Here is a 17,686-nt window from a genome sequence, read left to right on the forward strand (position 1 = left end):
ATTATCGCTTTGCCTATATGATGGTCTGAGGGCACAGCGTGATTTCTTATAAGTGTCCGAATTAGTGTCCCGCTCCTTGAAAGCAGCAGCTCTAGCCTTTAGCTCAGTGCGGATGTTGCCTGTAATCCATGGCTTCTGGTTGGGAAATGTACATACGGTCACTGTGGGGATGACATCGTCGATGCACTTATTGGTTGGATGAATCCCGGTGGGATGAACATATTCCAGTCTGTGCTAGCAAAACTGTCCTGTAGCGTAGCATTCGCGTCACCTGACCACTTGCATATTGAACGAGTCACTGGTACTTCCTGATTTAGATTTTGCTTGTAAGCGGGAATCAGGAGGATATAATTATGGTCAGATTTGCCAAATGGAGGGTGAGGGAAAGCGTTGTATCTGTGTGTGAAGTAAAGGTGGTCCAGAGTATTTTCCCCTCTGGTTGCACATGTGACATGCTGGTAGAAATTAAGTAAACTTTCGTTCAGATCCTTCCCCCCCTTTAATGGCATATGCCCATATATGGTACCAAGTCGCACCAAAGATAGTATGACACGGCTGGAAAACAAAGATCCCCAGCTCTCACAGATAGGGGCTGCGTTTTCTTATTTTAGATGACATTGAATTAGAAATGTATTGAAGGTCCCCTAATTAAGGGACACTACATTTCAGCGGTTAAAACTTAGATTCATGAGTTTTATTGACACATTTTATTTTAAAAAGTCTGCCAAAGCAAAAAAACTTTAAAAAATTAACTTATGTGGATGCTATAAGTACAAGAAAATGAATATCCAATAGTCAGTGACAACTCTTTGGAGTTTCTGACCGCTATGTGAGCTTATTACAGTATTATAGACATGTTCTGGGATTTCCAATGATACATGTAGAATAACCCCTTAGCTCCTAATGACTCTTGTGTAGCTTGTGAGCCTTATAGAGCAAAACATGTTACACATGTGCATGTTCACGGGAGTCTTAGCTTTTAATAGTTTGTAGCTCAAACCATTATGACTCTACATACATTTTTGTTTCAAAAAAGCCCCAGTCCCAGAGGGAACTCCAAAATTACACCGGCGTGGGACTCATTAGGTTAAGTCTAGCCTAATACTAGAATGTTTTGCGGCCATGTTATTTGAATGTGATTTTAGCTTATAGCAAAATGAACTGTACATTTATTTCTTGAAGCACCTGACTTTTTATCATCCTGAGAATATTTTTCTTACAGTGTTGCCTGATAATTATTAATGGCATGTTGCAAAATACAAGTTGATGAAAAAAATATTTGATCTGTGTTGTCATTTGTCTGCTTTCTTTTGATGATTTGAATTTAGTGAACAAGTTAATTTTAGTAAGACATGTATAATTAATCATTAACTAGTTCAACAGGCTTTTTTCGTTAAGAAATAAAAATACTTTTTTTCTAGTTGAATAGACATATGAAATAAATTGAGAAAACATGCCATTTTAAATTGGAGCTAAGTTTGGACCAACTTAAACATTGAAATTCAGGTTTGACACTGACAGAAAAATGTAGTAAACAAAAAAAGGCCGTGGAACCAGTTATTTAATAGTAATTAGTTGAAACACCATGAAATGTTTTACAGTATGTGTCTCTCCCTGACGTCAATCTCATTTAATTTAGTTCATGCAAATAATGTGTCCCACTTACAAAAATTCCGGTCAGAGCGTACCTTTTTTCTCTATTCTCTCTGCCGCTGGTGTCACTGGGTAAAATGCAATTAGTAGTTAAGGTGGTAAAAAGAAATACATTTTCACTTTTTTTTTTCCTTTGAAGATTTCAGGTGCATTCCGTATATTGTAATATTGTTGCAGGGTTTAATTCATGTTGATATGCTCGGTCTCTGGGCACACTCCTGTGCATTAGCAACATCTAAACTAAACACTGGAAGAACAGGTAGGAGATAAAGTAAAGGGGGAAATGGTGTAGCGAAAAAGTCACACATTCTTGTTTTTGATAGGTAAAACAGCTATTCTCCGTTTCAGACGTTGATGAGTGCGCCACACAGACACACACCTGCTGGAACGACAGTGTGTGTGTGAACCTTCCGGGTGGGTTTGACTGTATGTGCACATCTGGACCGGCATGCAGTGGAGACTGTCTTCACGAGGAGGGCCTCAAGCACAACGGACAGGAGTGGAACCTCAGCCTGGACCGCTGCTCCCTCTGCTCCTGCAAGGTAGGGCAGCCCCCCACACCTCTCTGATTCAGAGGGATTGGGTTGAATGTGAAGGACACATTTCAGTTGAAGGCATTCAGTTGTACAACTGGTCTAGGTATCCCCCTTTCCCCTTTCCCAAAACATATTCTGCTCCCTCTGCTTCTGCACACACACACTCGATCTCACACACACACACACACACACACACACACACACACACACACACACACACACACACACACACACACACACACACACACACACACACACACACACACACACACACACACACACACACACGCGCGCGCACACACACACTTCTCCCTCTGCTCCTGCACACACACCATACCTACATGTGAGCCAACGCTCATCCAAGAATGCACTCACATTAACACACATTAACACATCACTGTGTTAACACAAACACATGCATGCATGTGTACACACACATACATTTACATTTACATTTAAGTCATTTAGCAGACGCTCTTATCCAGAGCGACTTACAAATTGGTGCGTTCACCTTATAATACATACAACAAATAGCTTTTCTGACATACACCCATCTCCACCTCACAACTACTTTGTTAGTGGTTACTACCTAGTAAACAGGAACAAAGCAAGAAAATATAGAAAGACATCCACAGTCACATAGATGAAACAACCATCTGCATACACACTCACATCTGGGTTCCCACTGTAACATCACACACACTTACCTCATAAAGTCAAGACAGAGAAAGAACACAGAGAACGACACACACTTCTACTCTGTCACACACACACATACACTCAAACTCTTTGCTGTTGTTTTTTCAGGTGAGGGACGATGACAATCTTAATCAACATTAAAATGACTAAAACAAAATCGGAATTGAGAAGAAATGAAGATCGACCTACATTTATAATGTCTTTACTCTGTCCAGCTTGCTAACAGTCAGCTAAAAACTAGACAGTCAGGAAGCATAAACAATTCCAAAAGTGATGGATTGAGGTCTATTGTTTGCTAAATTAGTTTGACACCCTGGTTTTATCAGGTCCCAGTACAGTTGGGAGGTGTGTACTGTAGAGGAGTTCACGAGCGGGTCCGGATCCAGAATTCTAAATAATGTCACGGGTCTGGGTTGGATCTGATATGGTTGTCACGATTCTCGGGTATGCGTAATTGTAACTGACTTGTCTGGAAGGACCCATGCAGACCCGAACGGGACTGCTGCAGTAGAGAGTGAGGTTTTTTATTATTTATGCTGATGCTCTTTCTTTTCACGAGAGTGGCACATGTGGCTTGTTGTCGTTGTTGGCCAGTCATAAATCAGGCAATAGGCTATAGTCATAGAGCCTCTGTGTGTGGCAATAGTTAGGAAATATCTAATCAATTGAAGATGGAATTAAAATGACGGAATGAAAAGTTAAAGGAGAAGGATAGGCTACAACGACCAAGAGCCAAAAGATAGGCTGCTCCTAAATACTCTGAATGGAGTTGTTGTTATTTGTAACTGTAGGATTAGAAAGCGCCTGCACTGCAGCCTTAATTACAGTGTTAATTTCATCAATAAAAATAGTGACAAAAATATTCAAACACCCATTTTTCAGTGGCAATTGTCGAGACTATAACTGACTAAATAGACCCAGAAAAAAATATAACTAAACAACAACAAATAATACATTAATTTCAGTTAACTGAAACGAGACTAAATTTACTATGCGACTAAAATCTGACTACTAAAATGGACTGGACAATCATTTTTGGAGAGATTTGGAGCTTTTCAGTGATAAGCACAATTAATATTAGCAGCACAGATGCACACACAGTCATGTTGATCAGTGGAAAGGACACCTCACACCCAGCAAACACAGCCCAAGTGGTTCATCCTTTAAAAGTTGCAATGTACTGCAGTACAGCTTGTGCGGTGGCGCAGAATCCTATGCACCTTATTTAAGTGCCAACCACTGGTACAATTAATGCTAGTTAGTGCTAGTTTGACCACCAGAGGGCATCTTTGAGAAGCATTTACAAGCCTTCAATTGTGGCTGTACTAGAGAATTTAAAACCTTTTTTGTAAGAACATACTATATGGGACTGATTTTAAGAAATGTTGCTTAATTAATTTGATTAATATTATGGTGTTTCTATTCCAAGAAAAAATGGAAGGGAAAATATGGCGCTGTACAACGTGACCGTCGGGAGTAGGGTCCCCCGTGCAGTTTGATACCCTTGCCGGCCGCCACCGGGAGACCGATGAGGCGGCTTTCGGTTTTAATTTAGAATCCTTCAATCCTCTATATGTAAATATTGGTGGTGAGTCACGACCTCATTTTCTATATATTGTAGGCCTACCGTAGGCGACATGAGTCTCACTCGTGTTGAGTAATGTGCTGTTAAAAGTGGTCTTATTTATTTAAGTAGCATATTGAAGTTAGAAGCAATAGGATTTGAAGCACAAAGTATCAAAATACAGAGAGGTGTTGGTAAAGGTATTGTATATATAATGGGCTATTATAATACTGTACATGGTGTCCAGGTCAGGATAACCAAAACATTTATTTATTAAAGATTATCAGAAAGAATGTTGGTACTTATTTATTTTGATCCAAAGCCATGAATGAGTGTGTCACTCAGCTTTATGTAGGTGCCGGGCTATATGACTGTGCCATCAACTTGATGATATATAACGATATTTTGAGGATTATTTCGGTTATTTCTGGTGGATTAACCTGAAATTGCAACCAATCACGGCCAACCTAACTAAGAAATTCATTTGACGCTAGAATTCTCCCCCTACCCTCCTTCTAGGCAAGTCTATTGTCCAGCTACCTGCTAATAGCCATAATGGCGCTGTACGACGTGACCATCTGTGTTTGAAAGAGTATTTTCCAGTAAACAACAATTTGTTTACCTTCATTAGACAACTTTGTTCCAATATTTCTGTAATTCAGTGATATTTATTCCCATAGTAATTCATTATAGATCCATAACTAAATAAACATTGTCATTTTGAAAGATTATTTTTATCATTATTTTATTAATGAAAGCATAAAGATGGCATTATTAGTTACATTGTTTAGTTTGAACGTGCAGACTGGCACTAAGAACAGCGGGAATGTTTCCATTATTAGTGCCCCCCTTTAGTATTGCTCTGTGCTACCCAGTGTGGCGGGTTGGGGGTCCAGCCCCCCTCTCCCTTCCTCCTCCTCCCTTCCCCATGGACTAGGTCCGTCTTCTGTGCGCAGCTCTGCGGCCCATCCTGTGGCCCCTGCCCCCGTGCCTTGAACCTCATGCGCTTTCAGTGGAGACAGTTGGAGAATTAAAAGGCAATCCCATTGTGCGCCACTCAGGAGCCATGACCAATACATATTGTCCTGCTAATAACAGGGTTAATAATATATCTGTGAGAATATCCAAGGGGCTTTTATATAATTATAAATTACTAATAATCGCATTGTTTAAAAAATAACTATTTTGTACATGATTTTGTTTTCAGATAATATAAAATGAGCGCGATAAAGGCCATTCTTGAACATGGGGTGAGACATTGTAACTGATTTGTAAATAAATCTGTTTTGTTTTTAGATGGAGGGAAATCAAAAACCTACTGTCATCTCATGGGTCTCCCAGTCGAGGCCGGCACGGGCTTTGAACTAGTGTCTGTAGCACCACAGCTTGCACTTCTATGCAGTGTCTTAGACCATTGCACCACTCAGGCACAGTACAACGTGACTGGTCAGGAGTGGGCTAGAGTACTACAGCAATATCAAAATAATCCTAATAAAATAAAATAGTAAAAACCTTAGTGTAACAACAGTTTTAGTAAGTAATACTGAAGTTGTGCACAATTACCAGTTTCTATTTAGGTTTATGTTGCCCATTCATTGTCAGTCAGAGAAACAGTAGAACCCAAAAGCATAATCAGTGCTCTAAATCCCCCTTGCGCTGGTCTGGAGCAATGAAGTGGTGATATCTGCTGATGTAAAAAGGGCTTTATAAATAAATTGGATTGATACAAGGAGTGTGGGCTGACAGACTCGGCTCCGCCTCCAATTATACACATCGCTCAGGCGGTCCTTGCTTCACCTTAGCTAACCAGTCACACCACCCTTCTAGTTTTCTAACATTTGCCTGGTTAAGAAACACAAGCTGCTTTAGGAAATAAAAAACAATAGCAGAATTGAGTTTAATAATAAAACAGCAGTCTAGCTATGTTTTTCTCTACTTAGTGTAGACTATAGAAAAGTAGTCTGCCTTTGAATTTATAGTCACGCTCAACCCTCCCACTTTTCACACTGCATTTCATATACAGACTATGTAGCCACCGTTGCCAAGTCTCCCTCTTTTTTCCTCACAGAAAATGGCTTGATTCTAGCCTTTTGGCTACCATTCAAAAGTTTTTTATTTTATTGTGCTTTCATAAAACATATCGTGGGCCGTTCTAAAACTTGGCTATTTGCGGACCGGACCATTAATCATTTGTTTAGGCTACACTGTTCAGTCATGTTACCTAATTAGCTGTCTATAGCTAACAACGTGGAACGCGTTCGGCGGGAGGCAACGGCTTGGAACGTTCAGGTAATAATATGCTATATAGAACAAACATGCCTCTGACATGATGAATAAGGAATAAGATCGTCTCTATTCATGGATTTCTATCTGCAACGTTCAATAATGTTTTTCAACTGAATGTGACCCTGGTAACATCAGTAGCCTATATGCAAACATTTGGTTGCACATAAAAAGGGAAAAGGCATAGAAAACAATTAATTGACTCAATTTCTCTTGCCACTATGCTATATCTGACTGGGTAAATAACGTTATTTTGAGTTCATGTGGAGCCAGTGACTCAGACTTGAGCACTTGGACCAGGACTCGAGCACTGGGACTTGGACTTCAACCATAGGGATGCGTGACTTGACTTGGACTCGAGGACAGGGGGCTTGGGACTTGATTCAGACTCAAGGTTTAGTGATTCGACCACGTCAATGGGTAGAACAGTCATTAGCTCGCATTCTACTTTTGGAAAACAATGGCCAGATATGTCTTGTATAATATTATTGTTATATATGTTTGTCATATTTCTGCTGTTAGGAAGAGAATAGGATGTGATGCAGGACAAGGCTATGTATGTTTGTGCACATGGAAGTCAATTGGACAAATTTTGCTTCGACAATAACTAGACTAAATCTATTCAGATGACAAAAATGTAACTGATACTTAATGAGATTTCAGTTCAAATGAATAAGACTAAATCTAAAGAAGAGTGGCAAAATTAGCACTGCTCAATTAGCCTAGGTAGCAAACGTTAACTAGCTAAGATCGATGTCTGCACTCGCTAGGAAATCTAATTAGCATAATACGAAATCCCCATAAAAATCTGTCAGCTTAAGCCAGAGATATGTTTTTTTGCATTGGGTTCATCTCAATCCTCCACATCTGCCGCACTTCCACGTTTTTGTTGAAAGGTGACAGAGCTAGATTGACGTTTGTCAGATGCTGAGACATCCCGAAAATCGGTCTTCTCATAAAATCGTCTGTATCATACCCTGAGACTTAGGCCGGGATTCATTCCAAGGTGCGTTGTATAGCAGTACACTGGACAGCCGTTAATACGCAATTTAAAGGCAATTTCCAGAGTTTGCAGAGATCGCATGGTAAACGCTGCGCCTGTCGGCTCAAGTGTGAATTCCTTTTAAAAAGTCAAATTGTCAGCTGTCCAGTGCGCAGTTCCATAACAAGCCTTGGATTGAATCCCGGCCTGAGAAGTACTATCTGATTGTGGATGAGGATGTCACAGCTCAGATCAAAAACACCTGCAGTATTGTCACTGAAGGATTCATCCTTCTGCTATGGAGAGAGCAAGGAGTAGGAGTGACAGTGAGATAGAGCTACAACTGAGCACGAGATAGAGGGAGGGGGGAGAAGTTGTATGACACCGAGAAATACAGAGGGAGAAGATGATGGCGTAACACTGAAAGATGCGAATGGAGAGAGAGGAGGAGTACAAAGTTTGACATAATAATAATAATTTATATTATATAACTTGAGACAAAAAGTACAGGCAACAAAGAGAGGAAAAGAGAGGGTTGAAGGGAGGACTGTGAGTGAGGTCCATGTACCTCGGCTGCTGTCTCTGTTTAGCCTCAGGTATCTGTGCTGCAGCATTTGTCAGGTTCTGTGTCTCTGCAGTAGATCTAGTAGCCAAAGCCCAGCTCTCTGCACGACTTCAACACCTGATTTGTGTAGTGGGTCTCACAGTCTGGATTTCTTTATAAGGCTCCAACACCTGATCTGAAAATGGTCTCCAGCACAAAGATCTCACTTGTGTGTGACATGCAACTGTGGCATCAGGCACCAGATTTCTATATAGCTGATACATAATCTCGGTTAAACCAGAACTTAACTTCTTGGATATAGGGGGCGCTCTTTTAATTTATGGATAAAAAAATGTTCCCGTTTTAAACAAGATATTTTGTCACGAAAAGATGCTCGACTATGCATATAATTGACAGCTTTGGAAAGAAAACACACTGACGTTTCCAAAACTGCAAAGATATTGTCTGTGAGTGCCACAGAACTAATGCTACATGCGAAACCAAGATTAAATTTCATACAGGAAGTGCCTGCTACATGCGAAACCAAGATTACATTTCATACAGGAAGTGCCCCAGATTTTGAATGCGCTGTGTTCCAATGTCTCCTTATATGGCTGTGTATGGGTCACGAATGAGCTTAGACTTTCTGTCGTTTCCCCAAGGTGTCGACAGCATTGTGATGTATTTGTAGGCAAATCATTGGAAGATTGACCTTAAGAGACTACATCTACCAGGTGGCCGCTTGGTGTCCTCCGTTGCAATTATTGCGTAATCTCCAGCTGCGTGTATTTTTCGTTTTCTTCGAGGAGAGACACAGCTGCCACGAATGATTTATCATCGAATAGATATGTGAAAAACACCTTGAGGATTGATTCTAAACCACGTTTGCCATGTTTCTGTCGATATTATGGAGTTAATTTGGTAAAAGGTTCGGCGTTGTAGAGACTGCATTTTCTGATTTTTTTCTTAGCCAAACGCTATCTAACTGAGAGTCTCCTCATTGAAAACATCCAAAGTTCTTCAAAGGTAAAGTATTTTATTTGAATGCTTTTCTTGTTTTTGTGAAAATGTTGCCTGCTGAATGCTAGGCTTAATGCCATGCTAGCTATCAATACTCTTACACAAATGCTTGTGTAGCTATGGTTGAAAAGCATACTTTGAAAATCTGAGATGACAGTGTTGTTAACAAAAGGCTAAGCTTGTGAGTGAATATATTTCTTTCATTTCATTTGCGATTTTCATGAATAGTTAACGTTGCGTTATGGTAATGAGCTTGAGGCTATAATTACGCTCCCGGATACGGGATTGCTCGACGCTAGAGGTTAAGTTTTGTTTAATTGGTCAGATGCTCAATTCTGGGTGAATTCTGACCAATTTTGGGTAAATTCTACGTGTTAAGAGAAGAAAGAATGAGGATCGTACCAGAACTAAGAGCTTTACCAACTCATTAGAATAATAACCAGTGTGATTTGCAAGTGTTGACTTCTACATTTATAGTTTCGCCATTCATGCAGACGCTCTTATCCCAAGCAACTTACAGTCAGTGCATTCAACTAAGGTAGATAAACAACCACATATCACATGCTTCTGTAACTGTTACTGTCATTTTTTCTGTTGGTCCAAAACCTTTAAACTTGATTACTACCAGTTCTAAAGCTTTTGAAAAAGTAAACTTAAGTGCATGTGACAGTTGGGAGAAATAATAAATATTGTATAAAGCAATCTTCAGTTAGCCCTATTTTATTTAAATTGGAATAACAATTTGGGAGAAAAACAAATATATATATATATATTTTCAACTTACAACGAAAATGAACCTGTTTTTGTCACGTTCTGACCATAGTTCTTTTGTGTTTTCCTTGTTTTAGTGTTGGTCAGGACGTGAGCTGGGTGGGCATTCTATGTTGTGTGTCTAGTTTGTCCGTTTCTATGTATGGCCTGATATGGTTCTCAATCAGAGGAAGGTGTTAGTCATTGTCTCTGATTGGGAACCATATTTAGGTAGCTTGTTTTGTGTCAGAGTTTGTGGGTGGTTGTTTCCTGTCTTTGTGTTCTCTGCACCAGGTAGGACTGTTTCGGGTTTTGCCACATTTGTTGTTTTGTAATTGTGTTCATGTTTAGTTTCTCATATTAAAAACCACGCTGCATTTTGGTCCTCCGATCCTTCTCGCCACTCCTCCTCAGATGAAGAGGAGGAGGAAAACCCTTACAGAACCACCCACCTACCAAGGACCAAGCGGCGTGGTAACAGGCAGCAGCAGGAGAGGCAGCAGCAGCAGCAGCAGCAGCAGCAGGAGAGGCAGCACTATTTAGAGACATGGACTTGGGAGGAGATCATAGACGGGAAAAGACCCTGGGCACAGCCAGGAGAATATCGCCGCCCCAAAGGAGAGCTGGAGGCAGCGAAGGTGGAGAGGAGCTGGTATGAGGAGGCAGCACGGCGGAACGGATGGAAGCCCGAGAGTCAGCCCAAAAATGTCTTGGGGGGGACACACAGGAAGTGTGGCGAAGCCAGGTAGGAGACCTGCGCCAACTTCCTGTGCTTAACATAGGGCGAGAGAGACCGGGCAGGCACCGTGTTATGCTGTGGAGCGTACGGTGTCCCCAGTGCGGGTGCATAGCCCGGTGCGGTACATACAAGCTCCTCGCATCGGCCGGGCTAGAGTGGGCATCGAGCCAGGTGCCATGAAGCCGGGTCTACGCATCTGGTCTCCAGTGCGTCTCCTTGGGCCGGCGTACATGGCACCAGCCTTACGCATGGTGTCCCGGTTCGCCTGCACAGCCCTGTGAAGGCTATTACACCTCGCCGCACTGGTCAGGGCAACCGGAAGCATTCAACCAGGTAAGGTTGGGCAGGCTCGGTGCTCAAGAGCTCCAGTGCGCCTACATTGTCCGGTCTATCTAGTGACACCTCCACACACCAGCCCTCCGGTGACAGCCCCCGGCACCAGGTTTCTCTCCATCTCAGCCCTACAGGTGCTCCTGCCTGTCCAGCGCTGCCAGAGCCTTCCTCCTCTCCAGCGCTGCCAGAGTCTCCCGCCTGTCCAGAGCTGCCAGAGTCTCCCGCCTGTCCAGAGCTGCCAGAGTCTCCCGCCTGTCCAGAGCTGCCAGAGTCTCCCGCCTGTCCAGAGCTGCTAGAGTCTCCCGCCTGTCCAGAGCTGCTAGAGTCTCCCGCCTGTCCAGAGCTGCTAGAGTCTCCCGCCTGTCCAGAGCTGCTAGAGTCTCCCGCCTGTCCAGAGCTGCTAGAGTCTCCCGCCTGTCCAGAGCTGCTAGAGTCTCCCGCCTGTCCAGAGCTGCTAGAGTCTCCCGCCTGTCCAGAGCTGCTAGAGTCTCCCGCCTGTCCAGAGCTGCTAGAGTCTCCCGCCTGTCCAGAGCTGCTAGAGTCTCCCGCCCGTCCAGAGCTGCTAGTCTCCCGCCCGTCCAGAGCTGCTAGTCTCCCGCCCGTCCAGAGCTGCTAGTCTCCTGCCCGTCCAGAGCTGCCAGAGTATCCCGCCTATCCAGAGCTGCTAGAGTCTCCCGCCTGTCCAGAGCTGCTAGAGTCTCCCGCCTGTCCAGAGCTGCTAGAGTCTCCCGCCTGTCCAGAGCTGCTAGAGTCTCCCGCCTGTCCAGAGCTGCTAGAGTCTCCCGCCTGTCCAGAGCTGCTAGAGTCTCCCGCCTGTCCAGAGCTGCCAGAGCCGCCAATCTGCAAGGAGCCGCCAGAGCCGCCAGTCGGCCAGGAGCCGCCAGAGCCGCCAGTCGGCCAGGATCCGCCAGAGCCGCCAGTCGGCCAGGATCCGCCAGAGCCGCCAGTCGGCTGGTGGTTGTTTCCTGTCTTTGTGTTCTCTGCACCAGATAGGACTGTTTCGGGTTTTCAACATCTGTAAAATATGTATTTTAGATGTCTTTCCAAGGTGATTTTGCTCACTGGGTAACTAATCAAGTAAACATGAACTAGTGAGATTTTATCAGACTAATGCTAATTATAGCATATAGCAAGCTAATGCTAATTATAGACTTTTCATGACACTTGCCAGGCTTTAGTATTAAGTATATACCTACCACAAAGTATATATTTGTACCTTCCATTGTTTACAATTTCACATCAATCACATTGGGAACAAGGTGAACATTTTTGCAGCTTAGCTGTCAATCGCTTTAGGCATGAGCATGTAAACCTTGCATTGGAAACCCTGCCGGGAAAAATCTCAGATATTATTGGAATTGTCTAAGGCAGTGAGAATAATGTCAAGCTGAATAAAACTACATTAAATTTAACGATTATGCAATATAACCATAGGGCTACACACAGAGGTATTCCAGTCAACCTTAAGTGGTTTCTCAGGTAAAGACTAGGACTATTTAACTCCTAGAAAGGCTGATTTTTAGGGTGGTTGCCCCAAAATGTATTATTCTGTATTGAATTGGAGGTTGTTTACATTATTGAAAGCTATGCATTTTTAACATTACAAACTCTGCATTTATTTGGTCAATAAAACAATGCAGCATATTGCTGTAAAATGCCTAATTTCAAGGCTATTCCAAAACATTGTTACAATGCACACAATGGGAATGATATTGCATGGCATTAGTCAGCCACCCATAGTTAAAATTAGCGGTGCTACTCATATCCGTAGCCATAACATTAAAAGGCTAACGCTAATAAAGCTCTTGGATATTAGCACCACGAGAGTTACTAGCTACTGTAGTAAGACAGTATAGTGAATACATGCCGATAAAATATTGGCTACTTATCATGAAAGTACATTTATACATTTTGCCACAGACTTTTCAGGAGGGCTCCTGAGTGGCGCAGAGGTCTAGGGCACTGCAAGTCAGTGCAAGAGGTGTCAGTACATTCCCTGGTTTCAAATCCTGGCTGTAACACGTCAGGTATTGATTGGGAGTCCCATAGTGCACAATTGGCCCAGTGTCGCCTCGGTTTGGCTGTGGTAGGCCGTCATTGTAAATAAGAATTTGTTCTTAAGCCTTTTTAAATTATATAATGTTGTTGTGCTCATTACCAAGCTAGCAAGGGCTCAGTGTGGCCAGTAAAATGAATCATAACGTTTTCACTGATAAAGAGCCTGGGATCTCTGTAGAAAGAGTTGCGCCCATGGCCTTGATGAGATATCCAATACAAAACCATAACCTCCTAAAAACACTACTCTTAAAACATCAATGACAAATTGTAATCAGCATTGTTGGAAATGGCCTTGCTCAATGAAGTGTATTTTCCTCTATAATGGTTATAACCTTCTGTAGGAAGAGTGAGTGTAACTGTTTAAATAAGACTGTAGGCAGTTAGTTAGGGTAGGAGGCATACCAATGTGTGTGCATGTCTGTGTTTGTATGTGCACTTAAGCAATCACTAGAAAAATATTAAAATGTCAGTAATCAAACTGTATAATTTACAAGCAAAACCAGCCAAGATTACGATTTGTACAACATAACTGCAGTCTTACAAACTTTGTGGGTGGATGGATGTAACTGGCCTGATTATAGTAGTTCATTAGACATTTGGAAGAAAGGCCTCAAAGTTCCAGACCTGCTGGGAATGAGGATTATTTGCTTATAGAACTATTTAGATTTTTTTTTAAATTTGGGGTCAAACCCATTCTCACAGCGTACATAGTACATGATCCAAAGTCATCGGCATAGACTGCTGGACCGACCCAGGCCATGGCCTTGACATTCCTTTGTATTCCTATGCATTTACTTTGTCCCCAGGACGGGCACATCTTCTGCAGGAGGAGAGAGTGTGACTGTGTGGACCCTGAGGCAGACCTGTTCTGCTGTCCTGAGTGTGACTCCAGAAAGTCCAGCCAATGTCTGCACCAGAGTGGACACACACTGTACAACAGCAGAGACTCCTGGATCTACAGCTGCCAGCAGTGTCGCTGCCTGGTATCTACACACACACACACACACACACATACACACACACACACACACACACACACACACACACACAGGCATTTGCATCCATATACACATGCTTGAATTCACATACAGACACACAGACATGCGCACACACACACACATTTGTATGCTTCTTGTGAACTTTGTTGTACACAAACACTCTCTTGTTCACACACGCACCCGTCTTCTCTGATTTTTTTTCTCCCCATATTAAAACATACAATCTACTTGCAGTGAAGACGCTCAACATTTACATTACATGAAATTATCTAACAGACTCCCATCCAGAAAGACCCACAGAAGCAACCAGGGTCAACGCCCTTCTCAAGGATACGGAGACAGATCTTCCACAAGGTCAAAAACCAGCAAACTATCAGCCACCAACCCCTGCGCGGCATCAGCCTCAGGCAAACAGGCATTAGCTGTAACAACGCTGCCCCTCAGTCATTCAAACTTACATTTTGTTTTATTTTGACTTATTTTAATTTAATTTTATCTTTGACCGTCATTCTATTCCAGCCCAACAACTCCACTCCCACTTGTATCCAATTCCACATCCAAACCCTCAGCTTCCCTCAGCCCATCCCACCAATCTCTGCTAGCCACCCCGTTCGGATTTCTACACACCATATATCTTTCAACTATGCTCTGACATACCATTTATCTATCTAATCGAATAAGTAAGCATTTCACTGTAAGGTCTACACCTGTTGTATTCGGCGCATGTGACTTATAAGATATTTGATTTGAATAGAATCCACAGATTGTGAGTTGAAGATAAATACTTTCACTAAGAGTATTAGAATGCTAGTAATTGACGGACCAGGTCTCTCCAGATCTCCCAATAATGCTATTTCTAGGGGCAAATTTTAGATTAATGTTATGCTATTTCAGTCATTCCTGAACCTGAGACCAGAAACAGGGCTACCGGAGGGCAATACCAAAACAAATGGTCAATCGATTCTGTATCCTCTCAACAAAATCTGCAGAGCTGCGATGATTGTATGCCCCAAATATTCAACATTTAGGCAGTGGCAAGAAATCTGTGCAATCACTTTAGCTGTAAAGCTCCAAGTCTCGAAACGTGCGTCGTTTTATATATCAGCTAATATACCCTGTCTCCTCTGATCTTGATTGCGTGTCTTTCATGAGCACCACCCAGCTAATTATTATGGCTACCAGGAAACAAAGCAGATCCTTGCATGCTAATGAGACGGGCTGTAAAGAAGCCTGATAACCGAAGAAAAAGCAGATGTTACCATCTCGATATGAAATACAATTATATTTTTGGTGGCCTAGGCTTTGTGTGTGTGCGTGCGTGCGTGCACCTGCATTTGTGAATGTTTGTGATCTTTGCGTGTGTGTGTGTGCATGTGCATTACCTTATTCTGGTGGACCTGATAATTAGCGGGCTCTGACAGCTGTGCAATTAGCTAAGCGATGTTGCCGTGAAAACACAGATCCCAGAATCAGCATGGCACCGACAACCACTCTAATTTGCCCAGCCAACCTTGAAGTGTCATCAGAAAGGAAGAAAGACATTCTAAGGCATTAGACGCAGGTATCACTACTGTAGGCTATGGCCAAACCTTCAAGTGACTCACAACAAGAGAGACAGGGAATCTACAGTGTGAGCCTGTGATATTTAAACTGATATTATAAACTGGGTGATTCGAGCCCTGAATGCTGATTGGCTGACATTAATTTTTTTCTGTTCTAATTACATTGGTAACCAGTTTATAATAGCAATAAGGCAACTCATAAGTTTGTTCTATATGGCCAATATACCATGGGTAAGGGCTGTATACAGGCACTCCGCGTTGCGTCGTGCATAAGAACTGCCCTTAGTCATGGTATATTGGACATATACCACACCCCCTTGGGCCTTATTGCTTAAGTATATGTCGGTGATCAAAGCCATAGTACTGATCCCACTATGTCAGTCATCAGGTGATTCACATCAGAGAGCTTCTTTGACACTTGTCTCTGTACTTCTAGCTTTATCCGTCCAATATGGTCTTAGTCATCTCAGGGTCCAGCGGGACTGTTCCAAACAATTGTCCATTGTTTTTCTTCCATTCTCCTCCAATCTCTGTCTGTCTGTCTGTCTGTCTGTCTGTCTAGGAGGGAGAGGTGGACTGCTGGCCCCTGGCGTGTCCAGTGTTGGCGTGCAAGTACTCTGCCTTGGCGGAGGGCGAATGTTGCCCGTACTGCGTCACTGACCCCTGTCTGGCAGACAATATTGCCTACCACATCATGCAGACCTGCCAGGACCCCGCTGGGATCACCCGCCTCAGCAGTGCCACGTGGCCCATGCCAGGGTCACCCTGCACCACCTGCAAATGCAAGGTGACAACAATAACAACTCATCTCTTACCTGAAACAGACACACATACACACACAGGAGCACGCAAAAACACATACATATGTACACACACACTCACACAGTGAATGGCAAGCTTTTCCTGCACCTCCTGCAAGTGCAGTATGTACAGGAACACTAACACACACAGCTGTGTCACCTGCAAGAACAAAGTATGCAACCCTAACGTAGGCCGGGATTCAATGCAAGGCACATTATAGGGCAGCATACTATACAGCCGATAATGGTAACTGCTGCACATGTCGGTTCTATAGTGTAAGTGCCCTTTTAACGTTTGTTGAATCCCGGCCCTGACCTCACCTTGCATCACTCACACATGGTAGCATACGCAAACATGCAGAAAAAGAATGGAACTAACTACCCGTTTCTCTTTTTTTTCTTCATATTCCCCTTTTTATTCGCTGCCGTGGTCAGAATGGAAGTGTGTGCTGCTCGGTGGAACTGGATTGTCTTCAGAACAACTAAACACTCTTCTTTCAGTAGCCGTACTCTTCTCCTCCTCTCCAATAGCTCCTTTCTTCAGATCCTAGACTGGCCATACTGTTTGAAGACCCTACGTTTGGACCTTTTACCACATATGCTCACAAACACGCACATATGTACGCACACACTCTGCCTGGGTTAGGGCAGTGGCTAGAGCTGTGTGTCCATACTGGTTCTTCAAGCAACACTATATCACTGACAAATTGAGAGATGGAGTGTCTGTCTGCTACACAACTACAGGAGGAGACCAACCCACATATAACCTTTCCCTCACTCACCCCCTACTTGCACCCTTATCAGTGTGTTCTATATGTTTGTGTGCCTGCGTGTGGGTATACCAGGGGTTCCCAAACTTTTTTGGCTCACAACCCCATGTTGATTAAAAATAAATTGCAACCCCACAATGTAAGAAAGTTATGTAATAAAGGGACAGTGTTTTTTTAATTGTCGCTTTGACAGTCTAAGCATTTCAATGTGAAGGAAGTATGGTTTGAAGTGACTGAAATGCATCTGATATGTGTTGGGAAGTTGTCGTGGAAATTTCCTCTATTTACCAAATCATGGGAGCAAACCACACACACAAGTCAGAGTTAGTTATCAAAGTCCATCTTTAATTATATGAGCTCTATCACAATCCTGTGACTCTCAGGTAATTCAGTGT

The 17,686-nt window shown here is 42.8% G+C and overlaps 1 protein-coding gene across 1 annotated transcript in view; it reads left to right on the top strand.

Annotated features, from left to right (window-relative positions):
- The window catches only part of LOC115113446 (protein kinase C-binding protein NELL1), a 481,860-nt gene extending 464,413 nt beyond the window's left edge, over positions 1-17,447 (top strand). Inside the window, exons 17-20 of the mRNA XM_029641098.2 lie at positions 2,002-2,195; positions 13,968-14,144; positions 16,284-16,508; positions 16,957-17,447. Of these exons, the coding sequence (XP_029496958.1) occupies positions 2,002-2,195; positions 13,968-14,144; positions 16,284-16,508; positions 16,957-17,007 (647 nt within the window). The 3' untranslated portion in view covers positions 17,008-17,447. The remainder of the gene's footprint in view (positions 1-2,001; positions 2,196-13,967; positions 14,145-16,283; positions 16,509-16,956) is intronic.
- Positions 17,448-17,686: the final 239 nt, after the last annotated feature.

This window comes from Oncorhynchus nerka, linkage group LG28 (genome assembly GCF_034236695.1).
Source record: "Oncorhynchus nerka isolate Pitt River linkage group LG28, Oner_Uvic_2.0, whole genome shotgun sequence".
Classification (NCBI taxonomy): domain Eukaryota; kingdom Metazoa; phylum Chordata; class Actinopteri; order Salmoniformes; family Salmonidae; genus Oncorhynchus; species Oncorhynchus nerka.